The 20,948-nt window shown below is 34.6% G+C and overlaps 1 protein-coding gene across 1 annotated transcript; it reads left to right on the plus strand.

Annotated features, from left to right (window-relative positions):
• The first annotated feature begins 1,444 nt into the window (after nt 1-1,444).
• LOC120143208 lies at nt 1,445-2,812 on the plus strand. The gene is made up of 4 exons (XM_039157594.1): nt 1,445-1,618; nt 2,071-2,148; nt 2,438-2,566; nt 2,681-2,812. The coding sequence occupies exons 1-4, from the start codon at nt 1,445-1,447 to the stop codon at nt 2,810-2,812; spliced, it is 513 nt and encodes a 170-aa protein (XP_039013525.1).
• Nucleotides 2,813-20,948: the final 18,136 nt, after the last annotated feature.

Below are 20,948 nucleotides of genomic sequence, written 5' to 3' on the forward strand. Positions count from 1 at the left end.
CTTGGTTCCCACTAAGAGGGACAGATGCCGCAAGTTTTCCTTAGGACTCCAATATGAGTTGCGTAGGCAAGTTGTACCCCATCAGGATGAGATTTTCAATGTTATGGTGGGTAGAGCGAAGGATGCTGAGAAGGTGGAGGCCTTGGCTCTAATAAGAGATCGAGTATATCGAGAGCAACTTAGGAGGTCTTCCAGCTCGACCGAGTCTTTTGTGCGTCCTGAGAAGAGGACTTGTATTACAGTCCCTAGAGGAGTAATACTAGTTCTATGAATATAGAACATCCACTCTCAGTTGTTAGTCAAGGTGGTTCATCAAGTTTGCCTTAGGTGTCTATTTGTGACTTTTGTGGAAACTGACACGGAGGAGAATGTCGTAAGAATATGGGTACTTGCTTCCATTGTGGATCCAATAATCTTTTCTGAAGGGATTGTCCATATTTAGCTTCATCAAATAAGATAGCTACCAGACTCCTGGACGTTCTCAAGCTTCAGTTCAGACCCCATCTTGAGGTCATAGCCAAGAAAAAACTCTCAGAACAGTGTCTAGGGCATATAGTAGAGTTTGATCCCAGTAGAGTAGAGGGCCGATAGTATCAGAGGCCAGATAGCTAGCTCTAGTTTATGCCACTAGATGTCGGGATGACAGAGACGAGCCAGAGGTTATTGCAGGTACATTTACTATTTATTATGTTTCATACTTTGCATTACTAGATAATGACTCCACTCACTCCTAAGTTTCAAGTTCGGTATCCCGATACCTTCAAATTTTGATAGAGGACAATAAGAGTGTCGTTACTGTAATGACTCTAGTAGGAAAATTAATGGTTATGAATAAGGTATTCAGGCGTTGTCCTTTGGATGTTCAAGGTGAAATTTTCCTTGCCGTCCTTATGGAGCTTCCTTTAGATGAGTTTGATCTGATTCTAGGGATGGATTGGTTGAATGAGCATCAGGTAAATCTGGATTGCGAGCACAAGAGAGCTACTAGGAAGACTTATGATGGTAGGACTATTATGCTATTTGGTGAGCGTCGAGGCTATCTTTTGAATATAGTATTGGCTTTGGATGTTGATTAGATGATCCAAAAGGAGCATGAGACTTTCATTGCCTGTATCTTGAATAATAAAGGCTTCTCGTCTAAGAATGAGGAGATTTGTATAGTTAGCAATTTTCCCAATGTTTTCCCTAAGAGTTGCCAAGGTTACCTCTAAATAGAGAGGTAGAATTCAAGAGTGAGACTTATCACGGTTATGCACCTGCTTCTTTGGTAGAATATTGTATGGCCCTGAGGGAACTTAAGGAGTTGAAGGTCTAGTTGTAGGAATTACTTGATCCATGTTTCATCAAACATAGTACCTAAACTAGGGGAGCTCCGATTCTATTCGTGAAAAAGAAGGAAGGATCACTTAGGCTTTGTATTGATTACCAGAAGTTGAATAAGTTGATGGTTAAGAATAAGTACCCACTACCCATAATTGATGACTTATCCGATCAATTGCTTGGAGCTACTGTATTTTCAAAAATTGATCTTCGCTCGGGGTTCTATAAGATGAAGGTCAAGGGGTTAGATGTTACGAAGACTGCCATCCGTACTAGATACGGTCATTATGAGTTCCTGGTGATTCCATTTGGTCAGACAAATGCTCCCGCATCCTTTATGTATATGATGAACCATGTGTTACAATCTTATCTAGATCAGTTTGTAGTGGTTTTCATTGATGATATTATGGACTATTCCCAGACTAAGGCAGAGCATGATGAGCATCTGAAGATGATTTTTCAAACTTTGAGAGAGCATCGTATGTATTCCAAGCTGAGCAAGTATGAATTCTAGCTTTGGAATGTGTCGTTTCTTGGGCATATTATTTCTACGAAAGGTATTCAGGTCTATCCGAGTAAAATTGAGGCCATTGTGAGTTTGAAGCGACCAAAAAATGTCTTTGAGATCCGTAGTTTACTGGGTTTAATCAATATTATCGATGTTGTGTCAAGGGTTTCTCGGTCATTGATTCTCGTTTGACAAAAATGTTGAGAAAGAATGTCTCGTTTGACTGGGGTGATGCACAATAGGAGAGCTTTAAGAAATTGGAGATAGCTTTGACTGAAGCTCCAGTTTTACCACAACCTGAGCCTGGGAAGGATTTTAAGGTATATAGTGATACTTCACACTCTAGACTTGGTTGTGTTATAATGCAAGAGGGTAGAATAGTCACTTATGCATCCCGTCAGCTAAGGTCTCATGAGTGAAATTACCCAACGCATGATTTGAAGTTGGCAGCTGTGATCTTTGCTTTAAATATCTAGAGACACTATCTCTATGGAGAGAAGTGTTATATTTTTTACTGATCACGAGAGTTTAAAGCATATTCTAAGCTAAAAGGAACTTAATCTAAGGTAGTGTCATTGGCTAGAGCTTCTAAATGATTATGATTGCAAGATTGACTACCATCCGGGTAAAGTTAATGTCGTTGTAGATGCTATGAGTCAGAAGGAGATAACTGATCTGAAGTCCCTATTTTCTAGGATGAAGTTATATGACGATGGTATTCTGTTTGCTGAATTGCAGGTTAAACCAACCTTAACCAATGAGATCAAGGCCAAGTAACCTCTTGATGGCTCCTTACTCCCCATCTTTGAGCAAGTTTAATAAGGTACTACCTCAAATTATGCTTTTGACTAGGATGGAGTTTTATGCTTCAAAGGTCATTATTGTGTACCTGATGATGCAGAGTTGAGACAGACTATCCTTAGTGAGGCTCACAGTAGCCCTTATGCGATACACCCGGAGGGGATAAAACGTACTGAAATCTGAGAGAGAGATACCATTGGGTTGGCATGAAGAAGGATATCTCTGATTTTGTGGCTAGATGTTTGGCTTATGAGCAAGTTAAGGCAAAGCACCAGTATCTGTCGGATCTGTTATAGATTATCAAGATTCCTGAATGGAAATGGGAGTGTATTACTATGGATATTTTTAATGGCATGCCTTTGACTCCTACAAAAAAGGTCTATGTCTGGGTGATTGTCGATAGACTTACAAAGTCGGCTCATTTTATTCCAGTGTCAGTAAATTTTTTCTTTGGACAATTAGGCTAGATTATATATCACAGAGATCATTAAATTGCTTGGTGTTCCACTATCTATCATTTCTGATCAAGATCCGAGATTTATTTTGAGATTCTGGAGAACACTTCACGAGGCTCTGGGTACTTAACTGAATTTCAGTACAACTTTCTACCCGCAGATTGACGGTCAATATGAGCGAGTGATTCAGGTTCTTGAGGATATGTTGCGGGGTTGTGTGATTGATTTTCGTGCTAGATAGGAGAACTTTTTGCCCTTGGTTGAGTTTTCCTACAATAACAGCTATCAGGTTAGCATTCATATGGCACCGTATGAAGCACTCTATAGGAATAGTGTGAACGACAGAGGACACTGTTAGATTGATCCGTGACTGCCTGAAAGAGGCATTTGAGATTTAGAAGTCTTATGCTGACCAGATAAGGAAAGATGTAGAGTTTGAGGTTGAAGATCAGGTCTTTTTGAAGGTATCTCTATGGAAGAAGGAACTGAGATTTGAGCGAAAAGGTAAATTGAGTCTGAGATTTATTGGGCCTTACCGAATCTTAAAGAGAGTTGAACCAGTTGAATATTAGCTAGAGTTGTATTTCTATCTCAGTCGTATTCATGATGTCTTTTACGTGTCCATGTTGAGGCTTTATCTTGTAGACCCTAGCCATATCATTCAGTTAGAGGATGTTGAGTTGAGGCCAAATTTATCCTATGAGAAGGAGCTTCTTTAAATTTTAGATCGATATGAAAGAGTGTTGAGGAGCAAGCATATTCTAATGGTAAAGGTTCAGTAGAGTAACTGTGGTCCTGCATAAGCCACCTGGGAGATAGAGAAGTCAATTAAGACTTAGTTTCCTCATCTATTTGCTTTAGGTAAATTTCGAGGATGAAATTTTTTTAGGGGGAGAACTGTAACAACCCTAAGTAATAATAAAATAATAAATTAAAAATTTAAAAGAATTAATTTAATGAAAATAGGGACCAAATTACAAGTTTTTATAATTTGTAGGAAATTTAGGGACCTAGCCTGGAATTTACCCATTTTTTGTCAGCAGAAAAAATATAAAAATGGTTAAGTGTTGCGGCTATCGAACCCTTGCCACTTGGGAAGGCCGTCCACGCCCATACCATCTAGGCTAGGCTATTATAAATGTTAATTTATTATCAAAAATATACTTAAGGCTTAAAGCTCGGGTTGTATTCCTAAAATTTCCAATTCCCAAATTCCCAGTTCTCATATTCCCAATCCCCAACCTATACCCCCTCATCGGCCTCACCAACCCACCACTGTCCGACCACTGTTTCGCCCTCTACCACCCTCATCGACTCACCGGTAACCGGCGACAAAGATTCAAGCCCCATCATACTGTGAATCAAAGTCAATCGGTACTTGAAGATTTGTCATTTCCAAACCCCGCCGCACTGATTATCACTTGATTTCAACCGAGCCAACGACTGTACCATCTCACCTCTGCCTCTGTTGGCTTCTCTGACATCATGCGATCAAAACCCAACTGGTGTGTCTCCCTGTTGTCTCTGTTTTTCACCGTTCACCACTGGGGTAAGTTTCCGATCAATTTTCAATGAGTTTGGGTGAGTGTTGTTGCAAAATTAAGTTTGAAAGTGGTTAATTCGAGTGTGTAAAAGACCGGGGAAGGATCAACAAGTTAAAATGGCCCCCATCACCACCGCACGCGCCAACAGGTACCGAAAATGCACGTGGAGCTCTTTTGCTGATCCAGGAGCAATCCAGAACCGTTCCAATCAGACCGAACATGTCCAGTTAGACCGAACTGTGTCGAGTTGAGTCAACTCACTTAGTCAACTAGGACATAGTCAACCAGTTGACTCTGACTGACCATTGACCTGACCATTGACTTTGACCAAAGTTGACCTTTCACTTTGACTGATAACTTTGGCTTTGCCCAAAAGGTTAATTTTTTTGGGGAAAATCATATTTTTTGGTTTTTAACATTATGAGTCCGAATTCGAAGTTCATTTTGCCAAATTCGAACTCGAAGGCCTATGAATTTACCGTCAAACCTGAGCATGTATATACTTAAGTCTTTTATTTATGAATGATTAAATTAAGGTTAGAGACTACTTATATACTGTTATTTGAAGGTACATGAGACTCTCTCAATCGCTCGACAACTCGATCCAGCTCCTCTCGATCTGTTCGATCTCGTGAGCTAGTAGTCACTCGTATGACCCGTAAACCTTATGATTACATAGATTAAAAATTTTACTTCGATAGTAACCCAATTTTATTATGAATTAGGTTCGAGCATTGCTGTAGAGCTTGGTAAAGCATGTGCTCAGTATACACCCTGACCGACCCCATTTTGTGAGGTATTCCTTATATATCATATAATTGTTTTATCTGCTTTAAAATGTGATTTTCTAAAATTATTGATTTATTGGACTACTGTTTATGAACTATGATTATTTGATATATGTTATCTGGTTACTTATTTACACTAGTTATACGATTATGTTGATTACATTTTCATGGAATTTTTTGCTTACTGTGTGAATTGTTTATTTGAGATATTGTTTTGGGTAGGATACTAAAGAATGGAGGTTCATTTCTGATCAAGCTGATAATACCTTACGGACCTAAGGTGACCCTTGGGAAGGCTTCGAGGCCCTGAGAACTTTCTTGAGTAGGCTCTCAGGCCCGAAAGTACTCCCTTAGAATGGCTCCTATGCCCAATGGGTATAAGTTAGCTCTTATGGATGCAGTTATAGGGAACTACATTTTGGTGTACAGGAGGAGGGTAATTTTGAGTTTAAAATTCAACTTATCGATGACTTTTTATGATTCCTTACTAAAACACTCAGGATTATTTTACTTACCTTGTTATTTGCACTACTAGGATACACTGAGCTCCTTAGCTCACCCTATTCAAACTATTTCCCCCCCTTTTAGAGACTTTTGGATACGCACCCCGAACCAGTCACTTAGAGGATCGACACATTCTTATAGAACTTTTTTGTTGTAATGTTTCTATCTTCCGAATTTATTTATTTACTATAACATGTGACCTTATTTTGAAATACTTATGCTTATGATTTTCACTGCGATACGAATTATAATGTATTTTATTTTATTTAGTCACTAACGGATTGATATTTACTCGATGAAATTTTTATCGTTTTAACTATGTGTTCCTTTTGTTAGATATTGTTTGTAATACGATTTTAAATTATCGAAAATGTTTTTGGAAATTTTATTGTAATCTGCTAGATCTAGTCGTAACACATAGGTTGGGTCTAGGGGTTCACATATGATGCATCAACAAGTTATGAATGGAAGCTAAAGCAAATAAAATTTGAATGGTGGACATTATAGTAATAGGAGAATATGCATCAAAAAGACATTCCCAAACTTTTAAGAAAATTATCTTATCTTATATCTTTGTACAGATCAATCCAGTCTAATTTTTTTTAAAGACCCATTTATTACTAATAGGTTTATAACCTTTAGAAAATTCCACTAACTCCCAAATATGATTAAATAAAGTGGATTATATTTCATCTTTAATAGCATCTCTCCAAAAACTAGCATCAATAAAAGTAATAACTTCATCATATGTTTTTGGATCTTTTATATGTTAAAAATAATATAGTTATAAAATCATTACAACAACAACAATACCAAAACCCTATTCCCATATGCAATGGGGTAAGGGGGAGGTAGGGTAGTAGGCTGCCCCCAATGTCAGGATTGAGAGCAGCTTCCGTGGAAGACCTCTGGCAGTCATAAAATTAAAAATAAAGATAAAATGTAATGCATGTATAAATAAATAGTTGAACATTCTTCATATGCAGTCTTCATATGCGCATCTGTAATGGGAAGTAATCCCTGCAAATAAATCTCTGCGAAAAACTCTCTGCATATAGACAGAAACGTAAGGCCCGACTAAATTTAAAAAGAGGAAACCTGAAGAGAATGATACACAGAAGTCAATGATAGCAAGCTACAAGAAGGAAAAAAGTAAAATGGGTTAAAAATAAAAACTAAGGGAACAATACTCCGTTACCCTAGTTCTAAGCCTACATAAAATTCTAATGACAGAAATGTATATAAAGTAGAAGTCATGGAAATTATTACAAAGGCATTAAAAGGAAGACAAAGATGTTACACCCTATGTCTATGAACTGTACTACTCAGTTACCCTAGTCTTAAGTATCCATACTTTCCTATCAGAGGTCATGTCCTCGGTAAGGGCTAAATCCTTCAAATCAGATCTCAAGCAGTCTTCCCATTTTTACCTTTTTCATCATCTCCTTCTGGCACTGTCGACTGTAATCGACTCTACCCTTCTGACTGCATCGGACGCTTGTCACCTAAGGACATGCCCAACCCACCGTAGTCTTCCCTCCCTCAATTTTTCGGATACAGGCACCACCCCCAAGGACATCCTAATAGCAGAGTTTGGTGTCATGTCCCACAGAGTCCTACCACATGCCCATCGAAGTATTCTCATTTCTGGGGCCTCCATCCTCCTTACGTGATCCTTCTTGATTGCCCAACATTCTAATCCATATAGCAACGCTGGTCTTATTGCCATTCTATAAAATTTTCCCTTAAGTTTTAGAGGAACCTTATTGTCACACAAAACTCCAGTAGCAACCCTCCACTTTTGCTATCCTGCCTTTATACGGTGTGTAACGTCATCATCTACACCCCCATCTTTATGTATCATAGACCCTAGGTACTTGAAACATTCCTTTGAGGGGAGAATGTGTCCTTCTGTGCACACTTCTACTTCCTCATTGTTTTGGTTCCCACTAAAGTTTGAACATAAATACTCTTTATTTTCAATATTGATCCTTAGACATTTTTCTTCCAAAGCAGTCTTCCAGTCTACTATTCAGCTCAATTTTTGTTTCAACAAATAGGACAATGTGATAGCTCCACCTAGTCCCTAATAAAGCCATAATGGGAAAATGAATTGTAGTTATAAAATCATTAATTTAGTCAAAATCATCAATATAAATTATGAAATAAGTAAGGAGGTCAAGTTTGAAACTAGTTTTACCTCTCTAAGGTTCATCAACGTTTTGATCATCTTTAGAAGTTTTCCTAGAATAATAAATATTTTATTTAATTTCAATTCATGATTACTATGTTTTTAAGTGAAAAAAATCAAAGAATACTACATCCCTAGTGTAACCCCCTAAACTCGGCTTAAGAGTTGCAACTGAATAAGGGTAACCACAATGACCTTAGAACTAGTTTGCATATGAAAATTTATATAATAAATTATTTTAAAAACATTTACCAAATATGATATCAAAATAAACTCATGCCACAAATAGAAACCGAGACTACTCCTCCGATAGCAAAACTGATTATACATCTTGATAATCTAAAAATAGAAACAAATAGAGTGAACTACAAAGCTCAACATGTCCTCTAAATATATATAATAATTTAGATACTTCAGGCATGATATAAAAAAATTAAATATTTAAGTAACAGAAAAACTAGACAGTATTACTAGAAAATCATACAGAGTTCTTCACAACCTTACCTCTTGTCATAGACGAATAGAACGGAAAATGTTACATGCTAAAAGGAACTTGAGATCTCCAAAGTGACTCAAAGTAGAAAACATAAGTTAGGATGGGGACGTTACTCTCTATAAAGGAGCTTGAGTTAACCTCTAAGGAGGAACTCATCAAAAATAAGAACCAGGACGGGGATGTTTCCCTCCGTTAAGGATCCCATGCAGAACCACGATGGGATACAATCTTACGTAGAATCAAGAAGATGATATAACCCCTTACAGAATTAGGACAAGGATATAATCCCATGTAGAAACATGATAGGGATGTAATCTTATACAAAATCATGACGGGATTATACCCTCCAAAGAGGATCCCATGTAAAAATAGAAATGCATCAATTCAAAAATTTAAAATGATGCAACAATAATAAAAAAAAATCAGTCATAGCTTAAATACAAGTCACCATAATACATACACACGTACAGATAATATCATACAACATAATAGAAATAATATTAAATGTAACAAACAGGTCAAAGGGAACACCTATACGAGTTAACCTATATTGGCTACGCTTTACACTCCCACAAATGGTAGTACTAGGTCCTACAAAACGGAAAGATACATCTTGAATCAAACATGCAGAGTCAAACTAAGCTGATTAGAGGCTCTCTAGACTTATTGGGGAATGGTATAGAGATATATGACTACCTTCAAATATAATATCAGAGAATAAGTCATAAATTTCAAAACTTACTAAGCATAATTATACTGTAAAGTACTATCAAAATTTGGAAAAAATGTGAAAATAAACTTAAGATGTTGAAAAACATTATGATAAAGGTCTTCAAAAAAGGTCAACAAGTCAACTTCAAAGTTAACGATTAACAGAAAAGTCAACAATTAACAATCAACAGTACGGTTAACAAGTCAATTTAATGGGTCAGTCTGTAATACCCCAAAAATTTAGATAATGACCAAAATGAAAATTTTAAAAGTTTGATGGTCAAAGTATAAAATTGGGAAAAATTTAAGGAATTAAGTGGTGATTTTTCCAATAATAATGTTATTTCAGAAATGGATTTATTTAGTGACCAAATTATAAATTTGGTAAAGTTTGGTAACCAAAGTATAAACTTTTAAACGTTTAGGGACCAAAATGTAATTTTATAAAAATTACATATGGGTCACGAAAATGAGTAATAAAATATTATTTTCACATTTTTAAAATGTTGGGAAATAATATTTAATAGTTTAATTCCATGTTTAATTTGAACCGTTGGATTAAGGTGACTGAATTGTAATTTTTGGAAATTGGAAGGGTAAAATGGTAAAGTGGAAAATTATTTGTTCATCTTTGACTATTGGAAGATGATAATGCGGAGATGATATGATATGAATGATGATAAGGATAAGTATCTTGGTTTTATGGTAATTATAAAGGTATATTAAGGGTAAATTGGTAATTTATCATTTAATGAATTTTATATTCATTATATGATAAAGAAAGATGAAGAATTATCAAGGATATTTCTTCATTTCAGCAGCTTGGACGTGGGATAGCTTCTAAGGAAAGAAAATATTTTATTTTCCATTTTTGAGTCGATTCCTTTGGAATTCGGGTTATGCCGTGAAATAGGAAATTGATCTACGCGAAAACCGCTATAATTTGGTACAAATATTTCTTCCTAATCTTCCTAGATTTCAAAGATCCCAAATTTAAGGGTTTATGTTCATGATAGGATTCATGAAATTGATGATAAATTTGATGATTTAGAGGTTGTAGATTTGTTTTCAAGCTTGATTTATGGTTAAAACATGTTCAATCTTTATAGAGATTATTATGTAAAATTCGACCAAAATATAAGTTGGAGAACTTTGTGTTCTGATGAGATTTGATTTGGGATTTTATTGAAGAGATGTTAAAAGGTTGATTGAAAGTTGATTTCATGCTTGAATCAAATCAAAATCGAGAAAAATCATGAAAACATAGTTTTAAAGGATAAAGTATTCGATCATGATGTATCTAAGTGATAAAATGGTAAAGAACCATTTTATGTAATTGGAAAAGATGATGTCAATATTATAAGGAATTATTAAGTGTTAAAGATTTGGTAGAAAATGAGTTCCAAGTATATTATGGATTTTGTTTTGGGGAAATGTGTTATGTTAGTACAATACTAACATAAGTATTGTTATGAATTTGTGATTTTATACAGATTGTGATTGAATTGTGATTAAAGAAAATCAAGTATAAAAGAGTTATTGTGGACCGTAGTGAGGCATACATATTGTGGATATTATAAAGTGTCAAGGTGAGTGCAATACATGCATGACATGGTACATAGATGTTTTATACATCGTGTACATAGATGTTTTATACATCATCTGGAAGACTTGAGATAAGTCGACCTTGTTTTATCAGCATGAGATTTGACATGAATGTTATTTTGGGTATGAACTACCCTAATGTTTATACATGGTTATGCGTTTCCATGGATGATTTAAATCGAATACTATATGCCCAAATATGTTATTGAGGTTCAGTGGTATTAATGGCATGCCATAGAGTCTAGCAGCTGCAGAATTAAGTAGTACTATAGTGTCAAATAAGATACATAGTACAAGTCAGGTGGGTAAAGCCCGACCTCAGTACTACGGTGCATTATTAGGTGAACAATGCTCGACCTCATAACTTTTGTGAAATATTTGACTCTTATACTGGGTTCCTCATAGATTGAGAATTGTGGGTAATAGTGGTGGATAAAAATGATTTTATTATATTATGTTGTTTTGATATTGACATGGAAATTCATTCATGAATTATGTTGCACTGTTTATAGTTTTAATTGCCTCACTAAGTATATACTTAGCGTGTGATGATTTTCACGCGTAGGTAAAAAGTCAGTAGTGGAATAAAGAGCTCAACGTGACATCAAGCATCGAGGAGTATATTTCAATATCATTAAGATATCCTATGATGGAATTTGACTTAGATAGTGGCATGTAATTTGATAATGTTTAATTTGTTTTGTTGAATTAATTTGGAAACAAATTGGTAAATTGATAGTGATGAAATGTTAATTTTTATGAGTTTTATATGAATTTTTCGGAAGTTATTGTAGCAATGAACAGTAACCACGTTTAACAAAAATTTCCAGAATGCGTTGAGGGAACTGATTCCATACTACAGGAACTAATACACTCACTGTTCACGATTACTATTCATAAATATAATATAAAAAATCTTTTAAATTAAATTTTTTATAACGAAACAAAATATAAATTATATGATATTTTTATAATATCAATTACTATTTTAAGAGAATAAATTTTAAATCACTTTTGAATACAAAAATGGTCTTAGAAATTCGGGTGACATCTATAATCTATATAGGTATAAATATATGGGTTATGAGTGTTACATTTATTGGCATCAGAGCTACAGGTTTAGCCGATTCTTGGACTAAACCGAGTTTTTTTAGTTAAAAATTGTATACATGCCACTAGGATGTCAAAAGCTACTGATAGTTGTATATATATTGTGATGATGCTTATTGAGAGTAAAGTTACTCTTTAATAACGTATGATGATTCTGACTATGTTTAGATGTTGGAATTAAAGACAAAGGTAAGAAATTTGAAAATGTTGAAAAGAAGGTTGAGATTAAAATCGATAAAAAAGGGTCCGACCTGACTTATGTAAAACACCTTAGAAGGGTGGATGTTATAAAGGATATTTCTCCATTTTGTGGAAGAAACGCTTTAGTTTTTAATGAATTTTATAAATTAGAAGAATAGATTAAAAAATATTTGAACGACTTTTAAGAAAAGTCGAATCAGATGAGGATCCAAAGGAGATTTCTGAATCTAGTGATGATTATGAGGTTCTCCAGGTAAGCTTAAATAAGCGAGAAATATTTAAGCTAATCATTAAATTGTTAAAGTATTTTTGATTTGAGTAAGAGGAAATAAATAAGCGGTAATAAGTTATCCGCTAAAAGTTTACAGAAAGCTGAGTTATTAGTGAATCAAAAGATTATGAGTTGGATTAAGAATAGATATCAAATCCATAAATTTTGATAGAGTTACCTTGTGAAGGTAAATATGCGAAAATGGATTGTCTAGCATTCCATGTTACAATGAATTATTGTTTAGATTGAGATGGATTCTCAAGGACTTGAAAAGTGTCAGATTCCTAGTGAGAGGAAAAATAGTAAATTTTCTTACTAGTGTGATTTTAGCATTAACTGCTATGAAGTTATTGCTACAAATTTATCAAGTTTTTCTTATTGAACGATGTGAACATTAAGACTTTCATATGAGATGGAAAATGTTTCAACTGTTCGAGAAAAATTTTTATGGATCTGGAAAAGTTATACAAATTTCCTTAAGAATGAAATAAGGAATTTCAAAGTAGAAATATTCAATTCTACTTGGTATCGAGTGTTATTATGGTGGAATACCCATAGGTCACAGTCATGATACAAGTGTTAGTCGGAAAAATAGTAAATGTTCGATAAAGATTCAGGAGCTTTTGTTTCTGATGAATCCGATGGGATTATCATTAGCGAGTTTAAGATCATTTTGATCATGAGTTGGGTGTCTTTGCATTAAGGTTGGGTTAATGGTCGCAAGAAGCGATTAATTTAAAAAAATGCGGAGAAGTTAAAATTTTTAATGATTGATGAAAAAGTGAAATATCATTACAATGGTTGCGATTAAGATGATGTAAAAAGGATGCATAGCTTTTGTAGCTAATGTAATAGATACTCAAGTATATGAAGTAAGATCATATGATATTTCCATAGCTCGAGAATTTTCATATATGTTTTTAGATTTATTATTTGGGTTACCTCCAGATTGAGAGGTGAAATTTAATATTGGTGGTTATTAAGACATTAATCCTGTATCTATGAGTTCATATCGAATGGTTGTGATTGAGGTAAGAGAATAAAGAACAAATTACAAGAATTGATAGATTGAGGATGCATTAGACCAAGTATTTCACCTTGGGGTGAACCGGTGTTGTTTATAAAAAATGGATCTATGTGATTATGCATAAATTATCGATAGTTAAACAAAGTAACTATCAAGAACAAATATCCTATTTTGAGGATTGATGACTTGTTTGACTAGCTTAAGGAAGATATTATAAAGATAGTTTTCAGAACACGGAATGAACACTACGAATTAGTAGTAATGCCGTTTGATTTGAAAAATACTCTTGCAACATTCATAGATTTGATGAATCGAGTATTTCAATTTTACATGGATTAATTGAGGTGGTCTGTATTGATGACATTCGGGTATACTCGAATACAAAGATAGAGCATGATGCTTATCTTTGTATTGTACTCAAAATACTTAAGGATAAAAAGTTATATGTCAAACTGTCAAAGTGTGAGTTTTGGCTATCAGAAGTTGCTTTTCTTGGTCATGTTGTCTCTGCAGAAGGCATAAGAGTTTATCCAAATTAAGTTCAAGCAATATTGGAGTGGAAACCTCCAAGGAATGTTACAGAGGTCCAAAGTTTTTTGGGACTTGCTGGTTATTATCGAAGGTTTGTGAAAACCTTTCGATGATTGTTTCTTCTTTGACCAAGCTTTTTCGAAAGGATGTTTCATTTACTTGGACTGAGAAATGTCACGAGAGTTTTGAAGCTCTAAATAAGATTTTAACTGAAGCACCAGTTTTGGTACAATCAGAATCGGGCAAAGAATATATGGTGTATAGTGATGCATCTCATAATGGTTTGGGTTGTGTACTTATGCAAGAAGGTAAGGTGGTAGCCTGTGCTTCTCGATAATTAAAGACACATGAAAGGGATTATCCTACTCATGATCTTGAGTTAGTAGCGGTCGTTTATGCTTTAAAGATTTGGCGTCATTATTTGTATGGTGAGAGATGTCACATCTATACGGATCATAAAAGTTTGAAATATTGTTGACTCAAAAAGAGCTCAATTTGAGACAAAGAAGATGGATAGAACTTTTAAAGGACTATGATTTGATCATTGATTATCATCTACGTAAAGAAAATATTGTAGCAGATGCACTTAGTCGGAAAACTTTTACAGCTTTACGAGCTATGAATGTGCGGCTATTGTTGAAAGAAAATGGCGCACTATTGGCTGAATTAAAAATAAAGCCGATGCTTTTAGATCGGATAATATAGCTACAAAGGAAAGATGGTAGATGCTTGGAAAAGATTTCACTAGTGGAAAAAGGTGAGACTAAGGACGTTGAAATCAAGTCAATGGATGTTTGTATTACCGAGGAAGAATTTATATTCCAGATGATGATGAGTTGAAGAAAGATATTCTTTTTGAGGAACATAATAGTCCACTGTCTATGCATCTAGGTGGGAGCAAAATGTATCATTATGTAAAGAGTCGATTTTGGTGGCCGGGTATGAAAAGAAACATTACTGAGTTTGTTGCTACATGTATGACATGTCAACAAGTAAAAGCTGAGCATAAAGTGCTTTCGTAATTGTTGCAACTGATTTTTTTTAATTCCAGAGAAGAAGTGGAAAAAGTCACTATGGATTTTGTTAATGGACTACCTTTGATATCAAATAAAAAATATTCCATTTGGGTAATAGTGACTGGTTAACTAAATCGACACATTTCATTTAGATGCAAATGGACTATGCATTGGATAAATATACAGACTTATATATTAAGGAGATAGTTCGATTTCAAGGAGTATCAATATTCATTATATCAGACTGAGTTCCAAGGTTTATTTAAAGATTTTGAAAATAGTTGCATAAAGTTTTGGATACTTGATTGAATTTTAGTACGATCTTTCATCCATAGAAGGATGGTAAATCAAAAGTACTATTCAAATATTAGAATATATGCTGAGTGCATGTGTGATTGTTTCCAAAGAATCATGGGGAAAAATATTTGCTTTTAGTAGAATTTTTCTACAATAATAGTTACCAATTGAGTAACAAGATGGCTTAGTATGAAACTTTATATGGGAGAAAATGTCGAACACCATTGAATTCGTTCGAGTTAAAAGATCAAAATTTTGTTGGCCCAGATTTATTAAAAAAGGTTTATGATTAAGTATAGATAATTCAAGAAAATCCCAATATGGCATTTGATCAGCAAAAGTCTTATGCAAGCTTTAAACAAAAAGAGATTGAAATTCATGAAGGTGATAAAGTTTTTCTTAAAGTATTTCCTTGAAAAAATATTTTGCGCCGAAAACGCAAAGGAAAAATATGTCTATGATTTATTGGACTTTATGAGATATTAAAAAAGAGTTGGACTGATGGCTTATCATTTAGCATTAACTATGGAGGTAATTGAAATCCAGAGTTGGACAAAGTAAAAAAAATTGTTCATGTGTCGATTCTTAGAAAGTTTCGATTAGATCTTTCATATGTTGTTGCATCAGAGGAAATTGAGTTTCGACTAGATTTGACTTATGAAGAAGAACAAATATGAATCTTGGCTTGAGAAATCAAAGAACTATGTAACAAGACGATTCCTATAGTCAAAGTGATTTAGCAAAATCATAATGATGAGAACGTTACTTGGGGAAAAAGAGAATGATATGAAAAAAATATATCTACATATTTTCATTTCAGGTTGAAGATTTGGATTAATCATGTTCAAAATCTAATGATTGGCATGATCTTCACAAAATTACTAAATTATGGAGGAAAAATCAGAATTCAAGAAGTTGGCAAGACCATAAGAGGTTTTCACGTAAGGTATATGCACGGTTTATTCATCTTGAGCTATTGTAGAAGAAGTCTATAGTTAAGGTGTGAGCACGTCTTACCAATACGTATAACCCTAAATTAGGGTTACGAATTTACAATAGAAAGTGCAATCCTTATAAAAAGGGGATTTAAGGTTTTCATAGAAAGTCTTAAAATTCGAGGACGAATTTTCTTAAGGAGGGGAGAATTGTAATACCCAAAAAATTTAGATAATGACCAAAATGAAAATTTTGAAAGTTTGATGGTCAAAGTAGAAAATTGGGAAAATTTTAAGGAATTTAGTGGTGATTTTTCCAATAATAATGTTATTCCATAAATGGATTTATTTAGTGACCAAATTATAAATTTGGTAAAGTTTGCTAACCAAAGTATAAACTTTGAAAAGTTTAAGGACCAAAATGTAATTTTAAAAAAATTACATATGGGTCACGAAAGTAAGTAATAAAAATATTATTTTCACATTTTTAAAATGTTGGGAAATAATATTTAATAGTTTAATTTCATGTTTAATTTGAACCGTTAAGGTGACTGAATTGTAATTTTTGGAAATTGCAAGGGTAAAATGGTAAAGTGGAAAATTATTTGTTCATCTTTGACTATTGGAATATGATAATGCTAAGATGATATGATTTGAATGATGATAAGGATAAGTATCTTGGTTTTACGGTAATTAGGAAGTTATATTAAGGGTAAATTGGTAATTTATCATTTAATGAATTTTAAATTCATTATAAGATAAAGAAAGATGAAGAATTATCAAGGATATTTCTTCATTTCAACAGCTTGGACGTGGGATAACTTCCAAGGTAAGAAAATATTTTATTTTCCATTTTTGAGTCGATTCCTTTGGAATTCGGGTTATGTCGTGAAATAGGTTAATGATCTATGCGAAAAACGCTATCATTTGGTACAAATATTTCTTTCTAATCTTGTTGGATTTCAAAGATCCTAAATTTAAGGGTTTATGGTCATGATAGGATTCATGAAATTGATGATAAATCTTGATGATTTAGAAGTTGTAGATTCATTTTCAAGCTTGATTTGTGGTTAAAACATGTTCACTCTTTATAGATATTATTATGTAAAATTCGACCAAATTATAAGTTAGAGAATTTTGTGTTCTGATGAGATTTGATTTGGGATGTGATTGAAGAGATGTTAAAAGGTTGATTGAAAGTTGATTTCATGCTTGAATCGAATCAAAATCGAGAAAATTATGAAAACGTAGTTTTAAAGGATAAAGTATTCGATCATGATGTATCTAAGTGATAAAATGGTAAAGAACCATTATATGTAATTGTAAAAGATGATGTCAATGTTAAAAGGAATTATTAAGTGTTAAAGATTTGGTAGAAAATGAGTTCCAAGTATATTATGGATTTTGTTTTGGGGAAATGTGTTATGTTAGTACAATACTAACATAAGTATTGTTATGAATTTGTGATTTTATACAGATTGTGATTGAATTGTGATTGAAGCAAATCAAGTATAAAAGAGTTATTGTGGACCGTAGTGAGGTATACATATTGGTGATATTATAAAGTGTCAAGGTGAGTGCAATACATGCATGACATGGTACATAGATGTTTTATACATCGTGTTTTGTCCGCTCGGTATGAGTACTAAATATGGGTGCGGATATATGTGCAAGTATACACAATTGAACAAGTAATACAGTGATAAGTGAGTATCATCTCCACAGGGATTGGAGGAAGTTGAATAAGTTCTATCAAAGCGCTTTACTTTGTCACCTAAGTAAAGTTAGTGATGGTATGTACAAATGATAATGTTGTGGCAAAATGAGATGGATGTTGTGGAAATGGAATGGTGGTATGGTAGCAATTGGATATGTCATGGCAAATGAAATTGTAATGCGTGGGAACAAATAGAAATGTCAAGGCAAAATAAAATGTAAATCTTGTATTTAATATATATATGACTTTGGCTTTCTCACAACATAAGCAGCAATAGAAATAAGTGATAGGAGTCGCAAGGAAAATCTAAGTCTATTTCTCTGAATGGTATTTCTTCTATGCTTACCCTGCCCGACAGAGTCTACTGAGGTGCCCTATGTTATCTCTAGTAAGGGACTGGACATATTAAAGATGCCCTGGAAAAACTGATTGGCGTAAACCACTGCATTGATCCTATTGGTCTAGATAAAAGGATATGTCTCGACAATACCTTTTTACGGCAGCATTAACATCTAACCTATTGTTCAAGAACAACTCCTTTTAGTCGAATGAAATCCTATCCTTATCTCTAAGGTGGATTAGGCCTATTTACTCTCTAGAACCCGTTGTTTATGTAGTTCCTCCCTAGTTTCTCTTGAATACTAAGGATAATTTTCCAAGGAATTCTCTCGAACCCTAAGAACCTCCTAAGGAAAGGCTACTCTCGTAGCTCCTACAACCTTAAGGCATTAAGTTTCATAAAAAAATAGAATAAAGCAAAGAAATGGAACCATTCATTAAAATAAAAACTTAAACATCCATGCGAACTCCCACCAAATAGGATTAGTTCATGGTGGGGTTCGAAATAAACAAGCACAATGCAAGTATCATTCGTTCCTTACAACCCAACAACAAAATATAAGAACAAGAACTAAAGGGGAGGAGAAAAAGCCTTCAACGTGCACTGCCAAATTCCTTCCTCGGCTACCAAGAACTGCTCCTAGCGAACTAGCTCCTCTCGAATGCTTAGAACGCCACTCCCTTTTTCTAGTTAAGGAGAAATGCCACGACAAGTATGATTGACTGAGAAAAGTAAGACATTCTCTGTCTAAATTTTTAAGCTCTAAACCGGGTGGAACCAAAGTCTTCAACAATGTGGCTTTATCCTCTATTTATAGGGCAAAACTAATTCTACGACTTGGTGTTAACTTTCCTAGGAAACCCCAAAACCATGGTTAGGTTGTTTGGGAGTCGGGCTGAACAGGCTATGATATAGCCTGGGTAGCTGGCTGAGTGACCTGGCATAGTCCCGTTGCAGACGCCCAAGGACAGACAGGATCTGCAGAGTAGGCGGCGTGGTCAGCAGGATTGCCTGTAGCAGCGCCGACCCCTCCAGGCGGATCTTCGAGGCAGATTTCTCGGGCAGAGATCACAGAAAGTAGGAGACAGCTGGCTAAAAATATCTTCTTACACCTGGCTCACTTTCGAATTACCAATCCAACGCGACATTTTTATTATGCTCAGCAGTCTCCTTATGTCACAACATTTTCTTTTCTCTTTTCCTAGCTCTCAATTCCTGCACATTATTAGACAAACAACTTCTCCAAAAGGAACACTGATGACAAATTAAAATACCGCGGTAAACCAAATTCCACCACATGCAACTAAATTCTTCTAAATGCATCTACATGGTCTTACACATTCAATAACTTAAGTGAAAATATCCCAAAATGTAACCTTTTTACGGAGTTATAAGTGCGGATATATGTGCAAGTATACCCAATCGAACAAGTAATACAGTGATAAGTGAGTATCGTCTCCACATGGATTAGAGAAAGTCGAATAAGTTCTATCAAAGCGCTTTACTTTGTCACCTAAGTAAAGTTAGCGATTGTATGTACAAATGATAATGCTGTGGCAAAATGAGATTGATGTTGTGGAAATGAAATTGTGGTATGGTAGCAATTGGATATGTTGTGGCAAATGAAATTGTAATGCGTGGGAACAAATAGAAATGTCAAGGCAAAATAAAATGTAAATCCTGTATTTAATATATATATGACTTTGTCTTTCTCACAACACAAGCAGCAATGGAAATGAGTGATAGGAGTCACAAGGAAAACCTAAGTCTAATTCTCTTAATGGTATTTCTTCTATGCTTACCCTGCCCGACAGAGTCTACTAAGGTGCCTTATGCTATCTCTAATAAGGGACTCGACATATTAAAGATGCCCTGGCAAAACCGATTGGCATAAACCCCTGCAATGATCCTATTGGTCCAGATAACAGGATATGTCTCGGTAATACCTTTTTACGACATTATTAACATCTAACCTATCGTTCAAGAACATCTCCTTTTAGTCGAATGAAATCCTATCCTTATCTCTAAGGTTGATTAGGCCTAGTTACCCTCTAGAACCCGTTGTTTATGTAGTTCATCCCTAGTTTCTCTCGAATACTAAGGATAATTTGCCAATGCATTCTCTCAAACCCTAAGAACCTCCTAAGGAAAGACTACTCTCATAGCTCCTACAACCTTAAGGCATTAAGTTTCATAAACAAAATAGAATAAAGCAAAGAAAGGAAACCATTCATTAAAATAGAAACTTAAACATCCATGAGAACTCCCACCAAATAGGAGTAGTTCATGGTGGGGTTCAAATAAACATGGACAAAGCAAGTATCATTCGTTCCTTACAACCCAACAACAAAATATGAGAACAAAAACTAAAGGGGAGGAGAAAAAGCCTTCAACGTGCACTGCCAAATGCCTTCATCGACCACCAAGAACTGCTCCTAGTGAACTAGCTCCTCTCAGATGCTTAGAATGCCACTCCCTTCTGCTAGTCAAGGAGAAATGCCACAGCAAGTAGGATAGACTAAGAAAAGTGAGACCTTCTCTCTCTAACATTTTAAACTCTAAACCGGGTTGAACCAGAGT

Source organism: Hibiscus syriacus, unplaced genomic scaffold (assembly GCF_006381635.1).
Source record: "Hibiscus syriacus cultivar Baekdansim isolate YM2019G1 unplaced genomic scaffold, ASM638163v2 tig00110839_pilon, whole genome shotgun sequence".
Classification (NCBI taxonomy): domain Eukaryota; kingdom Viridiplantae; phylum Streptophyta; class Magnoliopsida; order Malvales; family Malvaceae; genus Hibiscus; species Hibiscus syriacus.